Genomic DNA, 27,543 nt, shown 5'->3' with positions numbered 1-27,543 from the left:
GTCTCACGGTATGAGACATAAAATGGGTGAGCAAACATCTATGTTCTATAGCCAAGGCTGGTAAAAGGTTCAAAGGACTTTTATCTGCTCCCTGTCAGCACTGATAACGACAAATACTTCTGCCAAAAAAATTTGCCGTCTGTCTTAAAATCTACTGTTTTCCCCAACACCACTCTGTGGTGCTATGGTTAAATCTTAAAAAGAACGAGAGGTGCCTGAAAAAACTGTGCCTCCTTTGCACAGACTGCTAAACATAGCTACAGCATCCTATAATTGGGAGAACCGATTCTAAATATAGTACGTCTCAGATGAAGCTCATATGAGACTGCCGCTTACGAATCTCTGATTTAGATGAAACTGCAGGGCTATTAATCAGATTTCAGATGGTTTTATCCTGAAGTTGAGCACCCATACTTTACCATTAACTGGAGTTCACTTTACGGCCCATAACTAAGTATTGATCGGTGGGTGGGGATGTCACTGAATGCCACTTAGTTTGAATCGTTAGTGCAGCACTCCGATTTATGTTTTGTAAACCAAGTGGCGTGACAGTGACAGCAGAGAATGTTTGCTGTATCAGAGGTCACGAGCCTGCACGTGGATGGAGGCCAGTTATTGAGGTCACAGTGAACAATGACTGATTTTCATGCCAAGTGCCTGAAGCCCAATGAGAAAGTCGAATTCGAGCCAGTTGTTGCCTAACCGTTGGTGGTTGGCTGGCTACTTGTTTGCTTTGACATTGATGACCTGCTCTGTTCCCGATCCCAATCGTGGCACCAAGGCTTTTAGACGTGTAAAATCTCCTCATCAGATGTTAGTCACACAGATATTCCATCAGTGGATACTTGCAGCAAAACCACTAAAATATCCGCCAAGAACTGCTCCCTCCAGCTCACTGACTAGACTTTAAACCAACTTCTCATGCTGGCCTGTCATAGGCAACTGTGTTAATACTGACCATACACTCTAGAGTACGGCCTCCTCTTCTTAAGCACTAGTAAGATTTACTAACCATCACCATGGTCTTATTGGGATTTCACATTTGCATAATTAATGTTGAACTAGAACTTGACAGTAAATTCCTTGCAAGCCAACCTAAGGCCATAGCACCCTTTCAGATCATGTGCCCTTAGTACATACACGACCTGTGACGGTTAATCACTAAATCTCAATCTCAGTCTCATCTATGTCCTTTGATAGGCTAACAAAACATCTAGTTTCCTTCATTTCTTCAAAGATACAGGCATAGAAATTTGGTCGCGCAGTGGACTTTTTTTGAGCGTTAAATGGCCTCCTAATCCGCCAATATGGTGGGCAGTAAGTGCACACTTATCACGAGCCAAAGTTGCTCCACCAGCCATATTGGTAAAGGCCAGAAAGTCAGCGTGAAATGCCCATGCCTGAAACAGGTATAAAGCTCTTTGCATATGCCAAAACCAGCAACTTAATGTAGTAAAACATGCCAAGTACTTCACAGCAGCATCATCAAAAAAACATTTGACAGCAAGCCACATAAAGAGGTATTAGCACAGATGACCAAAAGTTGGACGAAAGAGGTAGGTTTTAAGGAGCGTCTTAAAAGAGGAGAGAGGCGGAGAGGGCAAAGGAAATTGGGGATGCACAAATAGTTTCTCCCTATCTACCCTGTCTTGGATATTAAGGAAGTCAAGGGATATGGGGGAAGAATTGGAGGAACAGAGTTCTCTGGAGTTGTAGAGCTAGAGGAGGATACACAGATAGGGAGGAGCAAGCTATACAGGTATTTAAACACAAAGATGAGACCAGGAGCCAATGTAGGTCAGCGAGCACAGGGGTGATGGGTGAATGGGACTTGGTGCGAGTTAGGAGATGGGCAGTGGAGCCTTGGATGAAGTGAAGTTTATAGAGGGTGGAAAATGGGAGGCCAGGCAGGAGAGGGTTGGCATAGTCGAGTTTAGAGGTATCCAAAGCATGATTGAGGGTTTCAGCAGCAAATGAGCCGAGGCAGAGGTGGAGATAAGGTGAAAGTCCTGATGATTGAGAGGATATGGGGTCGGAAACTCAGCTCAAGGTCAAATAGGACAGCGAGGTTGTGAACAGTCTGGTTCAGCCTCAGACAGTGACCAGGGAAGGGGATGCAATGGGTAGCTAGGGAACAAAGTTTGTGGTGGGGGCTGGTGACAATGGTTACGGTCTTAGTATTTACTTGAAGGAAAATTCTGCTTATCCAATACTGGACATCGGACAAGCAGCATGAAAAGTCAGATGCAGTGGAGGGGTCGAGAGAGGTAGTGGTGAGGTACAGCTGGGTGTTATCAGTGTGCATGGCACCCTGTTTGAGGCCCCCACTGCAAGATTGGTTTGGCCTGAGGCATTTGCCCCCGCCAAGCAAAAAGTGAGCGTACACAAATATCTAGGCCCAAGGTAATTCACAGAGACGTAATCAAAAGAAATGGACTCCAAAGCCAAAGGAGATAGTAGGAGTGTTGGGCTACAGCTTAGCTAAAGAGGTGAGTTTTAAGAAAGGCCCCAAAGGAGGAGAGTGAGGTGGAGACGCGAAGGGATTTAGGGATGGAATTCAGGAACATGGGGCCACCAGTGGTGGGGTGAATAGAGGGGGAGGAAGCACAATAGATCGCAATACTCAATGCTATTGCATGGACACAGGTCACTCGGGCCAATCAATCCATATTAGTGTTTATCCTCCATATGAGCAAATAGCCCTAATCACGTTTACCTGCCATGTTCCTGTAGTGTATGTAGGCACCTTTAGTAATGACTCCACGAGGCAGGGTATGATACTTAAACTGTGTAGACCTGTAGTCCTTTATTTGCAGCTCCTGAGTGCCAACAACAAGCTGTGAGTTCCCTTTTATACTGGGTTACCTGCCGTGTGCAGGTGAGAATGTATAGAGACATTGAAGTTGAGAATGTGGGAAAATGTATACAGACATTGAAGTTGAGAATGTGGTAAAATGTATAGGGACAGTGGAATTGAACAAAGGATTCATGGAGGAATAGCCTTAAGAATGTCAGACTGCAAATGTTACAACATTGATACAACTAACAGGCTGGCTCCAAGGTCTTACTAGTCACACCAGTAAACTTGAAACATTAACAAGGGAAAGAAAGGCTCTTTGTGTAAAAACAGCCCATACAGATGTCGGCTCATGAGTGGACAAAGGGAAGGAGGGATCAAAGGGGATAGGCTGAACTGAATGTCACTCTAATTGTATCTTGTACTGAAAATGTATAACCGTTGCACCTTTACAATGTAATGGCACTTGTCCGTAGGGAGTAGGTGCACTCTAGAGGGAGAGCATTCTTTCTTTCTGATAAGTCCCGGCCGGTGAAACAAAAGAATAAAGTCTGCTTTGTTATAAGCGGCAACGGTGTTCGACTCAGTGAATTCGCTGAACCAGATTGAGGGAAAAGAATCCACATTTACATTTGGTGTCAGAAGTGGGATCTCAACAGACGACTGCCGAAAACTTGCGAATTAAGAGCCAGACTAGCCTTGGACGAGACGGAAGGAAAGTGGCCACTGGAGTGAGTATAATTTCAATACCGCTCCAGTTTCCTTCGGTTTCAAAAGTCTGAGGAAAGTTTGGCCACTCGCTGGTTCTCAGGTAGTGTCTGAACGAGATCCAGGACAATCTGGCGAATACCTTTTAAACTTAGAATAGGGAAGGATAGGGAAATCGCGCGGTGATGCGAACCGGGTGGCGACTCGGAAGGATAGGTTAGAATAGGTAAATCTGGAACCTAGAACAAATTAAGTAAGGCTTACCGCGCGGAGACATGGAGGGATAGATCACGCGGCGACGCGAACAGGAAAACCGCATGGAGACGCAGAGGGATAGATAATCGCGCGAACCGCGCGGAGACGTGGAGGTTATGGAGTTAGGTAAATTAAGCCGCGGGGCAATGCGGGACTGTGTAAATTTAAAATTGTACTTATTTCAGGTACGGCGTCGATCTTGTATATCACTTGGTCCGCCTAGGCTCTGGATAAGATAACTTAAACCACCGTGGGGTGACGCGGGGACAATCGGGATTAATTAGGACCCGGATCCAATGCGGGGCGACGCGAGGGATCGGGATTAATGAGGACATCCTACACGGGGCGACGCGAGGATGGGTAATTTAGATAAAACTACGAATTCCCTGAAAGTTCATGGATCCAAAAATAGAGCCGGCCAAAACAATTAATAGGAAAGAAGAGAGACTTTTGTGAACATCTGTTTTGAATGAGAAGTACTTATGTGATTTAGTACTTGTGTGATTAATAGGAAAGAAGAGAGACTTTTGTGAACGTCTGTTTTAAATGCGAAGTGCTTGTGTGATTTTGACTGTGGATAAGGAAGCCTGTTTGGGAAACCGGGGAGTTGTGGTTTGTTTTAGCTCCACCCACTTTTTCAAACAGAGTGAAAGTTTTTTTTAACCCTTCGTAGTGTTATCCTGTATGTGGGAAGTTTAAGAGTGTGAACCTTATTGAATTACATATATTCGGATGATAAGTTACGGAGCTAGGAAATGCACAAAGGATAGGTTTGTTGAGTAAAAGATAAAAAATATATGGTACCGGTGGTTGAAAAAAAAGAATTTATTTGACACGCTCACTTAGTTGTCGAAAGAAAACATGCAATGATTGATTACATTGGGTTGAAAGACATAAATTTAGTCTCGGAATGAGATAAAAAGAATGCCTTTTAAAAAAGCTTCTAAGCTCAAAAAAAGTTTTAAATAAAGGTTGAAATTACAAAGTTTGAATTGGGATTTTGAGATAATCAGAGAAGGCACAGCAAAATACTGAGGTGGATGCAAAAAAAAATTATTATTATATTAAATCTGCAGTTTAGAAGAGACAGTATAACACGACCTTGAGGCTGGAACAATTGAGATAACAAAAAGCAGCCCTCAGCCTACATGCCAGACTTCCCTCTAGTTATGGAAAAGACGAAAAAAAAGATGCTACCTTGAAAGAAAACAAATTGAACGAATTTGAAAAAAAAAGTGTCTTCGATTGTCTGAGATTTTAAATTAACAAATTTACCGAGACCCAAGCCCTCTGTGTAAAATACAAAACCTAATTTGAAGAAAGGAGATCTTAAAAAAAAGACGTAACGTACTAAATAGGTGCTGAAAGGAAAAAAAAATGTTCTGAGATTTTAAATTATGAGAAAGTTCCACAGCAGTTTGAAAAGATGCATCACTTCTGTCGAGTTGGCAGGAGAACGGCACTAAATTAGAGCTCTCATTAATGGAAGGAGGACATGTTAAAACCGTAGACGTCTTAAAGAAAGAGTGCGCGCACGAAAAACGTACTAAGAGTTCCACTGGGACCTCTGAGAAAGGTATCGATAGACTACGTAGTCAAATGGTTGGCTTTGCATTGACCAAGGCTGATGACAAAATTGAATTTCAGTAAACAAATAGCTATTAAAAATGTGTGGTCTCGTTTTAAATCAATTTAAAAAAAAAATCTTTGGCAAGTACTTGAATTAGAAGTTAAAAAAATTGGAGTTTAATCTAAATGCTGCCTTTCCTGATGAGAAGACTTTTATTATGACGGCTTTACTAATGATTTCTGCTGTTTAACGGATTCCTAATTTATAAGCAAATTTTGAAGGCACAAAGACTTTTTTTTCAGATGATTATGTGAAATCACGAAATGACATCAGGTCTTCTTACAAACCTGTAAAGGAGTTAACCCTTTCCATTGACAGCCGTTTTATACTGAACATTATTAATTTGGATTTCTTAATAGAAAAAAGACTCACCTAACATAGGAAATGGTGCGATAGTCAGAATAAAAATAAAAACAGAACTAGCTTATGTAATAATACTTGCCTGATACAATAAAGAAATAGATACTCAAACAAAACAAATTGAAGAGTTAAAAGGCTAAGATAAACAAGCTGAAAGAGATCCACAAACCCAACCTAACCCTGACCTCCGATTTCACGGAGTGACCTCGCCATGCATGGATAAAAGATAAGTCAGACTAAAAATCCTGCAAAGGATAAGTTAGCCTCGTGAAAAACCAATGCCAACCATCCAAGATGTTATTAAAGCACAGGAGGACGCTCCTGAAAAAGATAAACTGTTGTGGAAAAATGATGGATGTACTTATGACAATGTTTCTAAACTCTGGACCACTCCCGTGGAACAGACTTGCATGTCTGACGAGTTGGCCCTATGGGTTATTGACTGTATGTACTTTGCTACTCATTGTGGAACAAGGACAACAAGTGACACATTTTTGGCCACTTGGTGGCACCCTAGACTCCAGGCGCTGGCCCAGAACATCAGTAGTCGCTGCCTTGTTTGCCAACAGCATAATCCAGGGAAGGGAGTCCCCTGTGATTGGGGTAAGACGCCCCTACCCGAAGGTCCCTTTGAGACATTGCAGTTGGACTACATTGAGTTGCAAAGAGTTCAGTGTTACAAATATGTGTTAGTCATAGTAGATGTGTTTAGCAAATGGATCGAAGCCTACCCTACCCTGGACAATAAGGCTCAAACTGTTGTTAAGGTGTTAATGAGGGAAATTGTTCCTAGATATGGTATCCCAGCTCGACTGAGTTCCGATAATGGCCCTCACTTTATTGGCCAAATTAACAAAGAATTCTGTTCCCAGATGCGCATTAACCAGCAGCTGCCTTGTGCCTACCGACCCCAAGCTGCGGGACTAGTTGAACGTGCTAATCAAACTCTTAAAACCAAGCTTGCAAAACTGATGGCATCAACCAGACTCAATTGGCTTAAACTCCTTCCCATAGCCCTATTCCAGATCCGAACTACTCCCACTGGTAAGGCTAGACTGACCCCCGCTGAGGTCATTTATGGTAGGCCCCTTAGGACCCCTTGGAATCAGAATGTCCCCTCCACTGTCCAATTCCACCACATGACTGAGGAAATGACCACCTATATTCTTTCTCTGACTCAGGCTCTGCGAATAGCCCACAACCAGGTTTGAGAGGCTCACCTCGACCTCCCAGTTTTACCCGAATCGTCCCTCGTGGCACCAGGGAAGTATGTCCTGATGGATTCGGAAGGGATTAGAGTCACGATGGGAGGTGCCTTTTCAGTTGTTACTTACTACCCCCACTGCAGCTAAGGTTGAGGGGAGAAGTGCCTGGGTTCACCTGCACCACTGCAAGCTCACCACCCTCTAACGAACCTATTTTACTGGTTATTCTAACTCCTGTTTCTGTTCCAGACTTCCTCTTCTCCATAGCTGAACAAGGTCCTTTCTAGGAGCGTCCTGACTAACCGAGTGAGTCCCGAGGAGAACAGTTTGAACTCCTACCCGTAGTGATAGACAACCAGCTACACCGACGGTGACCTGAGAAGAGAGGCGAGAAAACCAAACTCTTTGAATCAGCAAAATATTCGGACTATTTATCCTTGTCCATAGAGACGCTACAAGAAACATTTTGTTCCCGAGTAATTGTTAACCTAGAGCGATAAGATGAAACTGTGTCTGTGTGCCACAGTCTGTATAGTAGTGTTGGTGTATGTCAAGTGCGGCACATGGGAGGGGAGACTGAAGCGAGAGCTCCATGTAAACACCTTTTTGTACATGTCTTATGTTTATGCGCGAAAATGGGAACTTTTCTAGATGCTGGGTGTGCTCACATATCCCTATACATTCCAAAGGGGGAATTCCTTTGCGCCCCGTTCCACTGACCCTAACTGAGACTGTCAAGTGGCTTCTGAGCCAGACTAGCATGAGAGGAGGGGGGCCAATGCAAATACGAAAGATGAAAGGCGGGTCAAGATGTTGGTCTGCGGGCAACCAGACTTTCAGCTGCGAGGCGGCCTGCCCTTCGGAGCTTTCCCTTAATTGTGAAAGAGATAATAACGATACTTGCTTCTTGCTTCCCTCTTGCTTTCAAAGATTGCAATCTAACAGGTATCGTCAGAGGGATCACGGAGGGCAGGAGGAGCATCATACCGTTATCGTGTGGACAACCACGGGGACGTCACTAAGTGGGAGAGTGCTGGGTACTCCGTTAGTCAAACGTTCCAGGGATGGTACCAACCAACCTACGATCGTGAAAAAGGAACCCCCATTCTTAGCCCTGACCAATACCTCGGGGATCGGAAGGCCAACCGGGAACCTATGTTTAACCCGAAATGACACCAGTAGCAAGGGACATATCATAGGGTACAGCGATTGCCCACACAGTCTCAACATCACAACAGGTGCACGAATCACTATCCTCTATCACCTTCCGAATAAAACAGGTGGAGGTCTGTGGGCCCAGTCTTGGGACCCCAACACAATATATCAGAAGGCAGCATATAACGGCACGTATTTTGTGTGCGGGCATAGGGCATATCCCTGGTTGCCTAGGCGATGGACAGGGTCCTGCTATCTGGGATATGTGGTGCCATTTGTGCGGCAAACACGTACCCTGGCGGAAGCACATGCCTCCAGCCGACACAGGCGAGCCCTCACCCCCGCCGAAAGGTTCTTTGGGGTCATGATGTTCCCATTCGGGATAGGACGCACCATGGATGAAGTACAGAACCTAGAGAGGGTATTGGAACAGATAGCTAACTATACCGCTGAAGCTCTGGAGGACATCACGGCCGAAATGGTAGCAATGCGGACCGTAGCATTACAAAACCGAATGGCCCTCGATTATCTGTTAGCTGAGAAAGAGGGAATGTGTGCCCTGATAGGATCTGAATGTTGCACTTACATTCCCGATAGTTCAGAAAACATAACCAATCTCACTGATCATATAAGAAGGGAGGTAAAGAAGTTATCCAAGCCAGCAGGAGGATCTAGCTGGTTTGATTGGCTATGAGGTGGATCTTGGAGATCCTATCTAATGCATGGGGCAATTATTCTCATCGTAGTAATAATTACCTGTTGCTTGATTGTTGGTTGCTTTAACCTTTGTTGTAAAGTCATGATGGCAAGGTTAGCAAACCCTCTTGTGGCCATGGGCTCCCGGGTTATGATCCAGCAAACTAAAAACCTACTTGACAAGGAGGATCAGGAAAGAGAGTGTGAATGGCTGAATGCGATACTCCTGGAATAATCCTAAGGGTTATCATGGAATGATAAAAGGGGGGAATGAGAATGTATAGAGACATTGAAGTTGAGAATGTGGGAAAATGTATAGGGACAGTGGAATTGAACAAAGGATTCATGGAGGAATAGCCTTAAGAATGTCAGACTGCAAATGTTACAACATTGATACAGGCTGACTGCAAGGTCTTACTAGTCACACCAGTAAACTTGAAACTTTAACAAGGGAAAGAAAGGCTCTTTGTGTAAAAACAGCCCATACAGATGTCGGCTCATGAGTGGACAAAGGGAAGGAGGGATCAAAGGGGATAGGCTGAACTGAATGTCACTCTAATTGTATCTTGTACTGAAAATGTATAACCGTTGCGCCTTTACAATGTAACGGCACTTGTCCATAGGGAGTAGGTGCACTCTAGAGGGAGAGCATTCCTTCTTTCTGATAAGTCCCGGCCGGTGAAACAAAAGAATAAAGTCTGCTTTGTTATAAGCGGCAACGGTGTTCGACTCAGTGAATTCGCTGAACCAGATTGAGGGAAAAGAATCCACATTTACACAGGCGCAACCCTTAGGTCTCCAGGCAAGGTGTGTACATTGTAAGGGTACATTCAGTGTTGCATAACAGTGTTACAGACATCACACCGTAAACAGGCATGCATACACAACAATACTCCCCCCTGAGCATTTTACATATCCTTATTGACATGACCAGGGGAGGTGATCAGTGGTGGGCTATGGGAGGTTGTGGTGAGGGTTGTGTGGTTGCCAGGTGTGACCCCTGGGCTTGAGGCTGGCATCGTACGTTTCCCCTCCCTCACACACAGACCAAGTGGGTGTCACTGTTGTGGGATCCCTCGGGGAGGTAGCCACGGCAGCAGTGGGTGGTGTGTATACACTGTGATGTGAGTAGTTGTGGGGTGGTGGGCAGGGCCACAAGACTGGGTGGGCTCCTTGTCCACCAATTGGAATGAGGGTCAGGTCATCCCAGGGTTTGCCAGGGAAGCTGGAGGGTATTGGCCTCATGCTCCTGGTGTTGGCCCTGGTGGCCAGGGGCTGTAGGGCTGGTCTAGTGCAGTTTGCCAGTGGTGGTGGCTGGGCTGCCCATTGACCACTGTCCCTGTAGTGGGTCTGCTCCCACTGGCTGTGTGTGTCCTGCAAGGGGCATCACATTCGTTCCAAAGGTCCAGGCTACATGGTCAGGTAGCCTGCTGGATCTGGGGGTCTCCCACAGGGGGATTCCATTGGCATCAGCATGGTCCCTGTAGGACCCAATGTCCTTTGGCAGTGTCCTACCAGTATACATGACACCTTGGCTCTGATCACACATAGTCGAACATGCATTATACATTCTAGCATTTGCGTCACTTTTGGGTGTCCTGGTTTCAACAGACATGGTTACATTAGGCATTTCACAATCTCTATCATTACTGTTAAGCATAATAAACTTGTTCTTAAGCTTACTGACACCTGCATTCATATCATTAGTCACATTAGTTAAACCAGCATCACAATTCATTGTTACATTGCATACATTTTCATACTTGCACCTTTTAATCGCATCTTTAGCTTTAAAGTCCGTGTACTCAAATAGTTGAAACTTCCCCTTTAAATTTCTTTGGTTACCGACTCCTTTAAGGGAGCCTTCAAATCCGATTGGCCGCTCGGTGTCATGTGATGCTCCTCCATGCTCATTGGTGGCATGGTGGCGGCCATTTTGATTACAAGTGTTTTTCCTTGTGCTGCTGGTGCTGCAGCCATTTCCTGGCTTTCCTGCAGGAGGGCTGTGGTGGTCTTTTCTTCCACAGGGCCACTTCGCCTGATGTGGACCCGGTTCATCCAATTCCTGCCCAGCTGCGTGGGACCGTCGCCAGCTACAATCCGCAGGGGGAGTTTGTGCAACACGCTGCCCTGGGAGACCTGGACGTCTACACTGCCAACAATTTGGATTTTACCTTTGGTATAGGTGAGCAGCTTTGCCTGGACAGGAGACAGTTTTGGTCGAGTGGCAGGATTCATCCAAATTTTTTCAAAGGTCATTTGGCTCATTACAGATTGGCTCGCCCCTGTGTCGATCTCCATGGAGACTGGGACCCCATCGCTGTCCACTTCCATCATCCACGGAGAACTTCCGGTGGAGCAGGTAAAGATTCCATACTCCTCTCCCAGGGTTAGAGCAGCTTCATCTTCATCTGTGTCGCAGCCCCGGTGATCAGCCAACTCGGAGACACAGTGAGTACAACCTTTTCTGCACATTCTCTGAAAGTGCTCTTTCTCTTTGCAGCCTTTGCATGCATAGTCTTTGTAGCGGTACTGGTGGGCCCTGTGGTTTTCTCCACAGCACGGGGCCATCTGGTTCGCCCCATGTGGCGGACTCAGGGTTGCGGGACTCGGGGCAGCATTTCTGCCTTTAGAAGTGTCCATGCGGTGCACTGCGCTCGCCAGTTTCGAGTCCTGGGTCAGTATTCGCCTGGAGTCGCTGGCCGAAACCATGTAGGCCTGGCTCATTTGAATTGCTTTCTGCAGGGTGACCGTGATGTCAGCCGAGAGCAATTTGTGTAGGAGGCTTTCGTGGCCGATTCCGATGACAAATATGTCCCTTAGTGCTTCATTAAGGTGGTCGCCAAACTCACACGGTGCAGCTAGTCTTCTTAAGTGTGCAGCATACTTGGCAATTTCTTGACCCTCAGGTCGCCGGTAAGTGTACAACCGGTGCCTGGCTGTGAGGATGCTTTCTTTCGGTTTTAGTTGTTCCTGTATGATTATTACAAGTTGCTCATAGCTCTTGGTGGTTATCTTCTCCGGGGCTAGCAAGGCCCTGATGAGACCGTAGATGGTGGGCCCACAACTGCAAAGCAGGATGGCCCTGCATTTGTTCGGTAGTGTGGCCGGTGTGTCCCTGTCCAGGTCGTTGGCTATAAAGAAGTGTTCCAATCTTTCCACAAAAGTGTCCCAATCTTCCCCCTCTGTAAATTGCTGAAAGTTACTGAAGTGAGATATGTTGAGCGTGTAGTTCGTGACCTCGTATTCCCGTCGCCAGTTGTAGTGTATGTAGGCACCTTTAGTAATGACTCCACGAGGCAGGGTATGATACTTAAACTGTGTAGACCTGTAGTCCTTTATTTGCAGCTCCTGAGTGCCAACAACAAGCTGTGAGTTCCCTTTTATACTGGGTTACCTGCCGTGTGCAGGCAACCCCTAGGTCTCCAGCAGCAGCACCCTCTGGTGTACAGGCAGGGTTTGTACAGTGTAAAGGTACATTCAGTGTTGCATAACGGTGTTACAGACATCACACAGTAAACAGGCATGCATACACAACAGTTCCAATATCCCTTTATCCTTTTTTCCTTCATCCACTCATTCAGTGTAACCCTTGAAATTAATTCCTTACCTAACCAAGTGAGGGCAGTCGCACTCAACTGGACAAAGGAGGAGAAATGTTGGAGTCAGCCGTAAGCCAAATTTCCGTCAAAGCCAGGATGTCAATGCAACTGTCCTAACAATTTTGAAACCCAAATCTGTCATTACCTAATCACTACTTCCTGGTTACCTCATCATCTCTCCTATTGTTTTCAACCTTGGTGGTGTCTTGCACCATAGACCTCTCTCCACCACCTAACTTTCTCAATAAATAAAAGGAACATGGGGTAGATTTACCCTTTGTCTGGTTTCCAGGCGGAGCAAACATAGGAAGACGAATAGGCCATTCAGTCCCTTGAGCCAATGAGATCATGGCTAATCTGTGACCTAACTCCACAGACACGCCTTTGCCCCATATCCCTCAATACCTTTTGGTTAACAAATATCGAACAATCTCAGATTTAAAATTAACTATTGACGTGGCCTCAATTACGCTTTGTGGAAGAGAGTTCCAAACTTCTGCCACCTTTTGCATGTAGAAGTGCTTCCTAACTTCACTCGTAAAAGGTCTGGCTCTAATTTTTAGACTATGCTCCCTAGCCCTAGACTCCCCAACCAGCAGAAATAGTTTCTCCCTCTCTACTTTATTTAGGATATTTAGGGAACCAAGGGATATGGGGATAGTGCAGGAAAGTGGAGCTGAGGTGGAAGATCAGCCATGATCTCATTGAATGGTGGAGCAGGCTCGAGGGGCCTGTACTCCGAATACTTATGTACACATCAGTTCCCCTTAATACCTTGAAAACTTCACCCCTAAGTTCCAGGAAATACAACACTAGTTTGTGCAATCTCTCCTCGTAATTTAACCGCTGGGAGTGCGGGTATCATTCTGGTATGTCCACATTGCACTCCCTCCAAGGCCAATACATCATGCCGACTGGAGTCCAATTTGTGGACTAACTTCAACTGGTGAGCTGTGGGCACAAAACGGGCATCCGTGGGCAGCTCCAGGCTGCTGCAATATCAGGTGGGCCTCTGAGCCTGATAAAGGTAAGCCTATGGGGACTTGTTCCGTTCGGGGGCGGGGGGGCGGATGGCCTGGTGCAGCAGTGGCCCAGGTCATTTCTGTGGATGCTGGAAAGCACTCCTGCTCCTCCTGGCCCACAAAAATAATAAAAACATACCATCTGATACTAAGCTGAATGTGTGCTGCGCATGCTCTGCTCAGTTGTGTCTTAAAAAAACTTTGGGGACCCCCAATTTAAGTAGCTATCTTGGCTGTACGCTTGCTTCAGGCAGCCTACTGGACAGTCTCTTTTGAGGACCCTGGCAAAATGGCGACGACCAAACCAGCGACGGTGGGAGCGAGGCAGTAAATTCCTACCCGCGGGTTTTTGGGGCATGACTGCCCATATCTGCTGGCTGGAAGGCCTCAAAGTCTGCCCTATAGTATATTACAGGGATGTTAAACATGGAAACAAACTTGATTAGACAGTTAAGAGTTACACAATTGACACAGCAGAACTGAAGATGCTGGACTACCTTGTATTGCTGGAATATAGTGTAGCGGATATAAAACACTAAACGGTAAACAGTTTGTTACACCAGAAAAACGAAAGGTGGGCTGGGGGGAGGTGTCAGTAATCAGGCCCGATCCCTTAAATGAAATTCAGTCGTATTATTTGTGTGCCTAAGTACAGTATCCTGTAATCATGTGCAATAATTTCAATGCCTTTTAAACCGCTATTCTCACAGGATCCTAATGTTGGCTGGCAATAACTTTTATAAATCAAAAGTTATTGGTTTCCATCACCCTCAGGAAGGTCTTCCACACAAACCTCCCAAAATGTACTAATGAGAAAACTCTGATAAATGGAAAGCATGCCATGGGATAGCCTTGAGATTCGATAAATAACTTCACACTCGAGGCTGAAAGTTCAACTCACAAGTAATGAAATTGAGAGAGAATTATTGTCAGCCTCATAAATGGAGATACTCATCATATCTCACTGCTGGCAAAGGCATCCTGCTGATGCCATATGTTTAAAATATAATTTAGAAACAAATTGGTGTTTTTATGGCTTTGCAAGTACGTGAATATAAAAAGTGACAAACAGCTACCAGCCCACAGTGTGGAATAAACAGCAAATCACTTGAATTTCAAAACATGTGCTGTGTACATGTCGAGTAGGATTGTGCGGTCAGTGGTGAAGGAACGGCGCTGGCCATTCACCTCGCTGACAGCTGCCCACAAAGGTGTGACTGGCTTTAGAGTGGAGACTTTCTGCCATCAGACATCTGATCCAGCGCGGCGCCCTCTACAGGGGATCTGTGGCATCAGTGAGCAGATCAAGAAACTGCGAGGCTCTTCAACCAATCAGATTGAAGAATCCTCACTGAGACACGCAGAGTCCAAACCAGGAACTATAAAGAAGGAAATATAAATTAGATTGAAATAATGTATAGAAAGCAAAATAAAGATTGGGAAATACAAATGGGATTGAGCGAGAAAGATAAAAGAAACAGACAGAAAAAGTAAATAAATAATTATTTTTAAAAATCACCAACATTAATTTTCTTCTGAGCATTGACTCTCAGCCTTTCTATAATGTGGGTCAAACTGGCACTATGGTTTTGCTGGATAGCGCAAACATAGGAAATCTTCCCGCTATCTTTACAATGTTACCAACGGAGAAATTGCACAGCGCCCTGTATGTGGGGCGATAACATTTCCGGGCGCACAAAAGTATCGCTGGGCGCTAGCCAATTCCAGCAGATGCAAACTTCCGCTTTCGTGCTCCAGGTGCGCCGTGGAGTGTTAAATCAAGCGCTACCACTTCCCTTGAGCACTAAAGCCAGCAGAAGGTGCGGTAGTGGTGCAGTGCTGCACAATGTCCCGTGCAGCGCTGCAGGATCGGTGGATCCTTCCCTCCCTTAAAGGGAAGGGCCTTTGCTGCGGGCCCTGCATTAAATATACTTCCATGGTGGCCGACTGCAGCCGCGATCCGCGACCATCAGCCCCAAGGGCTGATTGATCTTCGCCGAAGAAAAGGAATAAAATGCTCAGAGGGTTGTTTCAAGAGTTCTCACTCACCCTCGTGCCGATCCCTTGAAATATCACTCCCCAAGCGGCCGGCCTACCTCACAACGCATCCTGCAGCTGTCGGTGTTGATGCCCGGCGATGCTGCCGGGGACGGAACCGCAGCCGGATGCCGTGGCGATCTCTGGGGTGCTGGAGATCGTGGTGTCAGGTCGCCGCTGCCACAAACCTCCCAGGCAAATTCACGGGCGTCGGTACTCTCACTGTGCCTGTCACAGAGGCGGGACCGCCCTCTTATTGCCGCCCCCCCCCCCCCCCCAGAGGCGCGAATGGGAGGCTTAAAGGAGGCCAATTTCTAGCCCAAAGTGATCAAAAGAAAGCTTCATCTAATCCGTCCACAATGCATCACATTACCCTGACTCACATGCTCATTATTGGATTGAATAAATTATGTGATTACTCCTAATCCCTGTCAGTCCAGATAACTGAGGTTTTGTCAATGTGCTGGGTTGTTATTGAGAAGCTGCTGAGGAAAGTAGCTCAATAATCCTTTGTCTTAGGCCCCAATGGACAGCAATGACGATTAATCATTAAACCCAAAGTATTTCTGGAAGCCTAATTTCACAATGGTCGAAGTATTACTTCACAGTGGGACCTTGTACCATTTGCCAATTATCATCAGTGACTAGGTACTGGTCATGGGCAGAGGAATGATGTTCCTCCCCAAGAATGTGCAAACTCCCAGAACAACACATTTGGATGTCTTTTTGATGCTGTTGGAGCTTCTCCAGAGCAGCCTGCTTTTCCTTCTTCGGGTGCATTTACAACAGGGTGGCCATATTTACTAAACCGAATCTGAGGACACACCGGGTGGAACAGCAAAGTATCCAGGACGGAAAATTGAGGTTACGCAGCGTAGTGAGGCTAAATGTTTTGCTATTTTGATGCAAGCTGAATCTGCACAAAGCAGTGCCGGAACTTCCTGTCTGAATTATGCGGCCGCTATTCACCACATGTAGCGGCCACAATCACTGGCTCCTCCCCCTCCTCACAGCCCGCTACTTGCCCACATTATCCCAGGCCGCGGAGCGCGCTCTGATCCAGCTCCCGGGAGATCCACATGGCCCGGCTCCTGCAGCTCATTAGTTCAATGACCAGCGGCCCTCGCTACTCGCCAACAGAATTTCACAGATACTATCTGGGGATTCGGTGGGTGGAGCATGCGTACTGCGGCCACAGAGCATGATCGCTGCATAAATTAAAGTCCCTCAGTGAGTCCACCCCTTCTACTGGTTGAAAACAGGAGATTTACATCCCTCCCACCAATCAGAACCCGCCCCGCTGCTCAGCCCCGCCCGCTTTATTGACTGACAATAATTGGGGTCACATGCTCCTGATTTGAACCAGCACGTACTCGGAGATGTGGTTCCTGAACCGGGGACTTTTCCGGGGACATTGTTTGCCCGGGGACAAAGTCCCTCACCCAGAGACTATCCCCGAAAAATGGGGATGCACGGTCAGCCTAATTTATAAGTTTAGTGTCAGTGTGAGGTGGTTTTGGCTTGACAATAACACTAAACTTGTGTAATGCAAGTTACGTTAACACAAGAATTAGGAGCAGGAGTAGGCCATTCGGCCCCTCGAGCCTACTCCGCCATTCAATGAGATCATGGCTGATCTTCAACCTCAACTCCACTTTCCTGCACTGTCCCCATATCCCTTGATTTCCTTAATATTCAAAAATCTATTGACCTCCTGTCTTGAACATACTCAACGACTGAGCCTCCACAGCCCACCGGGGTAGAGAAGTCCAGAGATTCACCACCCTCTGAGTGAAGACGTTTCTCCTCATCTCAGTCCTAAATGGCCAACCCCTTATTCTGAGAAAGGTTGAACTGCCTCTGAAACAATGTGGAGTGAGACTCCTTGTTAGTATTAGGTCAGGCCCTGACTCATGATGCATTTACATGAGACATTCAGTGAAGCTGCTCTGTACTGACACTACCGTTATAATGTAAGTGAACCTTAAGAGTCCCTTCACTTAAATAACTTTGGCTTTTCTTTCATTCGGTATATTATGCCCTCAGACTATGTCTGCTTTATGTTAAAGTTGAGATAGGGTGCGGGTTTGGGTCCTTGACAGCTGATGTACTGAGTTTCTGAGTGTAGTCATTCTTTGGCTCAGTGGGTAGCACCGCGCCTCTGGGTCAGAAGGCTGTGGGGAGCACAAAAAAAATCTAGGCTGACACGCCAGTGCAAAGGGAGTGCTGCACTGTTGGAGGTGCTGTCTGTTGGATGAGGCATTAAACCGTCTGCTCTCTCAGGTGGACGTAAAGGATCCCATGACAATATTTCGAAGAAGAGCAGGTGAATTATCCCTGCGGTGCTGAGGGAAGACTGCACTGTCGGTGGTGCCGTATTTCGGATGAGATGTTAAACCGAGGCCTTGTCTGTCATCTCAGGTGGACGTAAAAGATCCCATGGCAGTATTTCGAATAACGACATGGGAGTTATCCCCGGTGTCTTGGCCAATTCTTATTCCTCAATCAACATCACTAAAACAGATTATCTGGTCATGATCACATTGCTTTGTGGGAGCTTGCTGTGCGCAAATTGACTGCAGGGTTTCCTTCATTACAACAGTGACTACGCTTCAAAAATACTTCATTGGCTGTAAAGCGCTTTGAGACGTCCTGAGGTCATGAAAGGCGCTATATAAATGCAAGTCTTTCTTTCGTTCACAGGGAGTCGGCAAGCAGAAAAGGACATGTGCGCACAAGGTGGTGAAAGCAGGCCAGAGAAGTAGTCCCGTCCCGTCTCTTTGTGACTAGCCATAGAATGGGGGCTTGGGAGCGTTTGTTTGCCCTCTGCCAGAAGCCATGCACGATGAAAAGACAAGGAATGGGGTGGGGGGGGATACCTTTAAAAGAGGGGGAACTCTTATCCTTGGGTGAAAACAAGTCGATATGTTTTTAATAAAAGAATGGACTAGAAACAGCGCTGTTCCATCTAATAACAGTGAGCCTCCTCCATGTGGATAGCTGATAGTAAAGTGATAACATGCAAAGTAGATTTTGCAGCCTAGATAATGCTTCACTTTAACCAGACACAGTTAAATCCCACAGGGATAAGTCAACAAGGAATGTTGACATGAGTGTTTAGTTCAATAAAGAAGCAGTGTACATTAGTTAACACATTGATCCATACCATCACAAGTATTTCTGCTTGAGCACCCATCATTACAGATTTGAAGACACCTCTCCTTGCCAGTTATCAAGAACATTAGATGTCATGTATTCTTGTGAATGACAGGAATCAGATAGGAAATTTGAAAAGAATATTTTGAATGATATTTTCAGCAGGCCAGTTAAAAGTTTTGTTATGGTGAGACTGGTGGACCAGTCTGATTATGAAATTCTTTCTTGGTATTTTTATTTCAATGGGCGATTTATATTGAAGACATCCAGTGGGCCAACTCCACCTTGCTCACCACATAGCCTTGTGCGGTTATTGGTAAAGCAGAACAGCTTTTCTACATTTGCATATTTTGAAGCACCGATGACTTGCTGCCATTCTGTGACTCTGACAGCACAATCCCAATTCTTGTCTCGTTCACATTACAGTTCCACAGAGCTTGCTCTCTCGGCTGCGTGAATCCTCCTCGCTTCAGGTACTGAGAGTTCAGGGCAGTTTATATCGTGGGCTGAATCTAAATGTAGAATGAGAGCAGCATGGCACTAGATACTTTGGAGGCTGTTTTGAATGCAAGAGCTATCTCAGAATTAGCCTTCTGAGTTTCATTGCGATACTTGCCAACTGAGTTAATGACAAAGGAGCTCGATTCCACCTCCGCACTAATTATAGAGCGTCACGGTTAGTAACAGCGGAAATCAGAGAGTAGAATGCCAGCAAAGTGTTTACTTTTAACGCTGCTCCAAAGGGTTCCTCCAATGTGTAAAAACAGTGATAATGTTGCTTTTTAAGAAAACCGCGTTGGGGACTTGACTCCCTGCTAGGGACCTTAACTATGTTCCTCCTGTAATTGAAGCAGAAGCAACACTAACTGAGACCCATTGCTGCTACTGATATCGAAGCGTCGGGTGGTGATGCCAGCTGAGTGATGCCAGCTGAGTGATTGATGCCAGGTGTGGTCAGGTGTGTGATGCCAGGTGAAGCTACAAGAGAGCATCTGAGGGTCTCATAACTCTGGAAGTTTTACCACCATTGGAATGTGGTTCCTGGAACAACAGGGAACAGCAAGGGATGCTGTTGAGGGTAAAGGGTACAGAAGGTGTGCCATACAGATTCGAAGTTAGTCCCGAAGCAGCTGTCGTGTCTGAACCCAGCACTGCATCATCAGCCTCTCACCGAGAAAGCCTAGCCTGAGGAGATTCTACACAGCTCCATCTGTGGCAATAAAATTAATCACAATCCAGAATCCTTAAGCGACTGGTGTAGTCACTCACAGGCCAGTGACAATGCAGTGCAGAGCTCTGTAATGATGGTTCAAGATCTCCTATATCAACATGCAGCAAGGTAGATATATTTTTACATTGACCCAAAACAATTACAGCTGAGGAAAAGCCACTTGGTTCACGTTGCTGGCCTCCCCAGGGTTTAGGCTGCCGTAGACCATACTGGGTTGTCAGTCATACGGCCACCATTGGTCCAATGGCCAACACGAGCAAGGAAGGCCATTATTTGCTGTGGTGTCTTATGCCCACAGGGAGCTTCTCCGTGTCAGATACTTATTTACTGCCATCCCCCGCTCCCCGCCCACCCCCTCTCCGGTTCCCGGGTCATCTCTGGGTCTCTGGATTCTCTGGCTCCTCTCCAGCCTCACAGGTTTACAGCTGCAATCTTGTTTCCACACCACACCCTCCATCCCAGCATAAAGAGGAGGCAGGCATGTAATGGGACTACACCAGGGCTATGCAAATAGCCTGGACCAATACAATTGAGACACTCCTTCCCTCACAGGAGCAGGGCACCTTTCACTCAAGCTGCAAGGGCTCCTGAAAGGAAAATCAGTCCTGATGTTTGAATTAATTTTGAACATTCCTGATTATAATCGCTCCGCCATTGGTGGCCATGCCTTCTGTTGCCTCGGCCCTAAGCTCTGGAACTCCCTCCCCAAACTTCTCCGCCTCTCTACCTCTCTTTCCTCCTTTAAGACACTCCTTAAGACCTACCTCTTTGACCAAGCTTATGGTCATCTTCCCGAATTTCTCCTTATATGGCTCGGTGTCAAATTTTTTGTCTCATAATACTCCTGTGAAGCACCTTGGGGCATTTCACTAGATTAACGTGCTATATAAATACAATTTGCTGTTGTTGCAATTTCAAATTTACACTAATCTCTTGAGAGTTCCAAAACATTCTCTGCGCTACCCCTCAGCATAAGACAGGCCCTCGTAACATGGTTGCTTAATTCCAACATGGCTCCCCACTCCCACGGAGTTGTCTAGCTAGGAGTGTACCGTTGACAAGCTTCAGACTGACTCCAAATTTAAAGTTGCAAGCTGTAGCTTCCGAGCTAAAAGGGTCTACAAGGAATCCTGGCCCCACTCCTCCCTCCAACCCCATCAGCTCAGGTAAACGGTCAATCAAAGCAATTCTTTTAAAAAAGGATCCTCAGGACGTCAATCATTTGGGATGTTTGAATTGAATGGAAATTGCAGACACTTTGAACAATCTGTGAGACAGGTCCCCATCCACGGACAACAGCGACAACCAACCGACGCATATCAAGGACTTGTTCCGAGGCGTATACATCAGCCAGAGTGCAATGTACATTCTCTGCCGTTTGAACAATTAGCTAACAGTAATTGACTTTAATCCTGTGAGTGCTGTTCCCAGCAAGAGAGAATCTATTAAACAAATTAGAGTCATTCAGGAGTGAAATCAGGAAGCACTTTATCACACAACTTCAAACAGGTGTATTAGAAATCTGGATCTCTTTCCCCCTCCCAAAAGCCTGTGGCTGCTGGGTCAATTGAAATTTTCAGGACTGAGATCGACTTTTTTTTTTAGTTAAGGGTATCCAGGGATTTGGAGCAAAGGCAGATAAATACAGTTCAGATACAGATCAGGCTTTTCCGTGTCAGTTGTGAATCTACTGATAGCACCTTTGCCTCCGAAGTTGTGGGTTCAAATCCCACTCTAACTTGAGCACAAAAATCTCGGCTGACACTCCAGTGCAGTGCTGAGGGAGTGCTGCACTGTCGGAGGTGCCGTCTTTCAGATGAGACATTAAACTGAGTCTGATCTCTCGTAAAAGATGCCATGGCACTATTTCAACGAAGAGCAGGGAGTTATCCCCGGGTGTTCTGGCCAATATTTATCTCGCAATCAACATCACTAAAACAGATTATCTGGTCATTATCACATTGCTGTTTGTGGGAGCTTTCTGTGTACCAGCAGGTGTTTCCTACATTACGACAGTGACTACACTTCAAAAGCATGTCATTAGTTGTAGAGGGCTTTGGGATGTCTTGAGGTTATGAAAGGCACTTTAGAAATGCAAGTCTTTCATGATCTAACGGAATGGTGGAACAGGCTTGAGGGGCTGAATGGCCTACTCCTGTTCCTTTGTTCTGTAATCTAATGCGATGATGCAAAACCTCTGGGGCAGTCCGTTCCCTGGTTTGCTCCTCTTGGACCACGTTAACTGTCCAATTGTGAGCAATCTTCACCGGCATAAGTAACTGTAGAGTGATGCTTCACAGGGAATGGTGTCAAGTTCCATGTATTTCACTATCATTCTTTCTGAGGCATCGTTCAGAACATCCCATTAGTTCCCTTCTGTTGACAGTTGGCAATTGCACTCATTGGTGTACATAGTTTCAGATTATTTACATATTAGCACGTTGGGGGTCAGACTTATTTTTGTCCTCATGAGAGGTGATCTTATCGAAACGTATAAGATTATGAGGGGGCTTGGTGGGGTGGATGCAGAGAGGATGTTTCCACTGATGGGGAAGACTATAACTTGAGGGCATCATCTTAGAATAAGGGGCCACCCATTTAAAACTGAGATGAGGAGAAATTTCTTCTCTCTGAGGGTTGTAAATCTGTGGAATTCGCTGCCTCGGAGAGCTGTGGAAGCCGGGACATTGAATAAATTTAAGACCGAGATAGACAGTTTCTTAAACGATAAGGGAATAAGGGGTTATGGGGAGCGGGCGGGGAAGTGGAGCTGAGTCCATGATCGGATCAGCCTTGATCGTATTATGTGGCGGAGCAGGCTTGAGGGGCCGTATGGCCCATTCCTGCTCCTATTTCTTATGTTCTTATGTCCCCTTTTTAAAAAAGATCACTAAACTTCCTTCAGGCATCTTTCCAAATCTGGAATGTTGTGGGCAGAGTTGACATTATCAGACCCCCTGCCCTCCTCTCCCCCCTCCCCGCCTACTCCCTGCCTCCTTACCATCAGTGTCGATTTGGCAACCAGCAAATGCTATCTAGCTGTGATCCTGTCGATGAGGGGCTTCAGGACTCACTGGTAAAGCAGATTTAGCACCTTGGACCTGAAGCGCGATGCAGGGCTGAATTAATGAATGGTTTTTGCTTTTCATTTGCCTAGTTAGCTGCTAGAACAAAGGCTCATATTTGCAGCTGCTTACTTGCTCATTGGTTGATTCCTGGCCATCTATTGCAACAAACTTTACTACACTCCTAGAGAGTGTTGGGGGTCTGGAACTTACTGCCTGAAAGGATGGTAGTGGCAGAAACCTTCATCACATTTAAAAAGTACTTGGATGTGCACTTAAAGAGCCATGACCTACAGGGCTACGGATCTAGTGCTGGAAAGTGGGATTAGGCTGGATAGCTCTTTTTCGACCGACACGGACACGATGGGCCGAATGGCTTCCTTCTGTGTCATAATTTTCTATGATTCTATGATACTAAAGTCAAACTTCCCCATTTCACAACAGTGTGCACCCACCATCTTGACAGTGATGGGCTGTCCCTCCATTTTAAACAATCAGTGGAAATCATGTCTGGATGATAAAACGAACGGGGTGAAGGAATTATCTGAAAAATATTATGCAACGAACGTACCTGTCTGTAGCAACTTCGTTAACTTTACGCAAGCTTTCAATGGTTTTTGGAGAATAGATTGTGGATAATATTTGAAGGCTATCAGCTTGGTGAGAAAAAAATCCTGCTAAAGTCTTCCACATAAATGATGAACTATCCAATCATTTTAACATAGCCGATTGAGATAAGGGCTGCATTCTTTTAAGAATACTCTCCAATGTAATGCAAGATCCAATCATCAAGGCCTTGCTGGATGATTCTAACACAGACAGTAAATAAAATATATTCGATAAGCAACATGAGATCCACTGGTGATGTTAATATCAAGAACCACAATTCATGGAGCAAGTAAACACTGTGGCTTAAATATAGATGCAGGCAGGAAAAAAGTTTTAGTCCAGTAGACTGAAAGATCCTAAAGTTACAGTAAGTGGAGAAGAAATAGAGCAAGTGGACAAAATTTTTATATCTAGGCAAAATTATTTCAGAAGATGGGAGATATAGCAATGAAATCTCTGTTTATATATCACTCCACTGTCAATTTTGGTTCTGTATTCAGGGGCATGGTAGCATTGTGGTTATGTTACTGCTCGAGTAATCCAGAGGCCTGCACTAATGATGCAGAGACATGAGTTCAAATCCCGCCATGGCAGCTGGGGAATTTAAATTCAATTAATTAAATAAATTTGGAATAAAAAGCTAGTATCAGTAATGGTGACCATGAAACTAATGGATTGTTGTAAAAATCCAGCTGGTTCACTAATGTCCTGTAGGGAAGGAAATCTGCCGTCCTTACCCGGTCTGGCCTATATGTGACTCCAGACCCACAGCAACGTGGTTGACTCTTAACTGCCCAGCAAACCACTCAGTTGCACCAAACCGCTACTGTGGGAGTACCTTCACCACATGGACTGCAGCGGTTCAAGAAGGCCATCACTTTCTCAAAGGCAATTGGGGATGCGCAATAAATGCCAGCGACGCCCACATCCCATGAACAAATAAATAATGTAGTTAGTACAGTTATACAAAGATTGCTGCGTTTAACTGTCTAGTTATTTTGTGCTGAAACTCCATTAAATATCTTATGGTAAAACGCCTTGCAAGACCCTCTATCAGAAAAATTGACCTGTGAGCCAAAGAATGCAAAGAATGCTTCAACTATCACTCTGCCGCAAACCACTATCAATGCTCTCCATATATTACCAAATAATACAATCAGCAAATGCGTCCAGAAATGACGAAGGTAGCTAATAACTTTCTAGTTGTATTTTACTGAAATTCCACCAAAAAGAATCACCCCAGCGGTTTTCCTTCTTGCAATCCAACTGCTAAACGCCTTTGCAATCGCCCAAATTACTGAGAGTAGAAGCATGACTCTGTGCCCTTACCTTTTTCCTGGGTGCTGGCATTTTGGGCATTAAGGGTGGCACAGGTGAAGAGGAGGAGAGATACTTTTGCCCAGTTGTTCATCTTCAGCTTAAGGCCTTTTCTCTTTCGCAGACTGCCAGTTGTACCGTCTTAACCGGCTGCAAGACAAAATAAAAGCAACTCAACTCCCCTTACTTTACTGATTAATAACTAAGCACTGGCTGCAAAGAAAGGGCTTTAAAAATATATATATGACTGGCCTCCTGCACGGAACTCCGTCTGTGGTGATTGTCTGAGATGCCAGTGATGCTGGATGCCGGTTAAGTTTTTTTTATTTATTCCTGAAGGCCGTGAACAAACTGTTCTGGCGTCTGTGATTCGCTCAGGCCAGAGTAGGGACACATTGCGAAAGGATTGCAAAAGTTATCTGGAGCCGGAGCATGTCCCGAGCTTAACCCCAGGCAGCGTTCAGAAAAGAAAGTCAATCCAAATCATTTTGCTGCTGCAAAAGTTACATAGGATTACATAAGATATACGGCACAGAAACAAGCCATTCGGCCCAGAGAGAGAGAGACAGGGAGAGACAGGAGAGAGAGAGGGAAAGAGACAGGAGGGAGAGAGATTGGAGTTTATACTCCAATCAAGCCTCCTCCCGTCTTTCCTCATCTAAATCTGTCCACATACCACTCTATTCCCTTCTCCCTCATTTGCTTGTTTAAGCCTCCCCTTAAATGCATCTATACTATTTGCCTCAACCACTCTCTGTGGTATGGAGTTCCATATTTCACACAAAAATGGGTTGATCTGAAATTGTTTTGGCTCTCAGTTTGTCTCAATAGAACTAGTTGCTCAAAAATGGAAATGACCAGTTTAAGCAGTGCAGTGATTTAAAAGTAAAAGTTTGAAAAGGTCCTTGTGGGTCAAAAGGAACAGGAGTTCTCGCCCCATAAAGATACCTTGGACCTCCCTTGCCCTGGGCTTTTCCCCTCCCTGATCGCGGACTTGCCGACACCTCCCTTCACATCCTTACTTACCTCGCCAGGGATCATTTCTGTGGGTCCCTTGCAGCGGCCTGGCCTTGCCCCCCCCCCTTCCCCTACCAAGTTCGACTCCCGCCCACTGGCAGTGTCGTCATTCTTGCTGGCTTCAGGCGGGTTTCATAGTCGGCAAATGCTAATGAGGCCTGGGAGTTAAAGTCTCCCAGGCCTCATGCTCCGGGGGGAGGGGGGCTGATGGATGGTTTATCCCCACTTCAACAGCCCCCTCCGCCCCCCCGACATATCCTCCCGCAGCCCATGACTTTCCTCTTCATTACCAACCACACAGCCAATCTTAGTGTCGTCTGCAAGCTTCTTAATCATACTCCCTATATTCAAATCTAAATCGTTGATATATATACCACAAAAAGCAAGGGACCCAGAGCTGAGCCCTGCGGAACTCCACTGGAAACATCCTTTCAGTCACAAAAACGTCCATCAACTGTTACCCTTTGCTTCCTACCTCTGAGCCAATTTTGGATCCAACTTGCCATTTTGCCCTGGATCCCATGGGCTTTAACCTTCGTGACCAGTCTACCATGTGAAGAGAACAGACAAGTTAACAATTCAGCGGTGGACTTCTGTCAGAACCTGTTCTGAAGAAAGGTCTGTACCCAACACTGCAAGCTCCCTGGTACCTTCACAATTGCAGCCTGGCCTGCTGAGCGTTTCTAGCATTTTCTGCTTTTGTTTAAGATTTCCAGATTCTGCACTTTTTTTGAAGGTCGCTAATAATTATATCTCTGGTGTGCTGCTCCGGCAGGTTATTCCAAACAATAATCACACTTTCTTGATTTGTATTTGATTTAAATGTACTCTTCACTCATTACATTTAAATTCTTAAATTCTACTTTCCTAGCTTACTTTAACGTCGTTCTTAATTTTGTTGTAGGGAAAAACAAAGATCAGTTCTATCCAGGCATTTTATTAGCTTGTTTCTGCAAATGTTATTACAGGAGCACCAGTCTCAGACACACACACACGTACATATACATACATGCATACAAACATATACCCATACACGAAGTTCATCCAACTGTTTTCTTACCTTTCTGTTCAAACATAAACTCCTTCAGGAATGACAGTCATTTCCTGTTGGTTTCAGAAGTATTTCTGTAGCAACAGAAATTACACTCTAATTTGGCACAGGATGTGTGTAATATACCGCAGGATGTCCTTATTTATAGCTACAAGACTTTATGGCTTTGCATGCAGATACTCCCGAGCATTGGATAATACATTGTGCCCTCATGGTATAAAGTTCCTATCCTTATAAAATTATACAACCATGAACAACAGCACAGAAGATCTGTCAGCATGACTGAATTTTGAGTTCTATTTAATGTTTTAAACAGAATGTTTTCAGGATAGATCAGGGCTCTTGGACTCAATAATTGGCCAAATGCTTCATAAATTCAACACTTTGCTTTTCAACTGTTCTACTCTTTTGCATAAATGATCCAAATCCTTGACTGCTTCTCTGGGTTCAACTACTCTCCATTAATTAGTGGGTCAGATGTTGCTGAAAATGTCACACTGTCTGAGTGACACACACCGTTATTAATTTGCAAATCGACCAGCAACATGAAGCGAGGCAGAGAAGAGAACTGCAACCGTCACAGGTTGCTGGCTGATTTGTGACGCTCTGCCATTAGCTCCGCGAAAACGG

General features: G+C 45.4%; 1 protein-coding gene across 1 annotated transcript in view; it reads right to left on the bottom strand.

Moving 5' to 3' along the window:
• Positions 1-25,091, bottom strand: part of lipca (lipase, hepatic a) — an 87,712-nt gene extending 62,621 nt beyond the window's left edge. The window contains exon 1 of the mRNA XM_070859308.1: positions 24,858-25,091. Within this exon, the coding sequence (XP_070715409.1) occupies positions 24,858-24,939 (82 nt within the window). The 5' untranslated portion in view covers positions 24,940-25,091. The remainder of the gene's footprint in view (positions 1-24,857) is intronic.
• Between the last annotated feature and the right edge of the window lie 2,452 nt (positions 25,092-27,543).

The sequence above is a fragment of the Pristiophorus japonicus genome, chromosome 17 (genome assembly GCF_044704955.1).
Source record: "Pristiophorus japonicus isolate sPriJap1 chromosome 17, sPriJap1.hap1, whole genome shotgun sequence".
Classification (NCBI taxonomy): domain Eukaryota; kingdom Metazoa; phylum Chordata; class Chondrichthyes; family Pristiophoridae; genus Pristiophorus; species Pristiophorus japonicus.
Note: the sequence above shows the minus strand (reverse complement) of the source record. Positions and strands in the feature narration are given on the sequence as shown.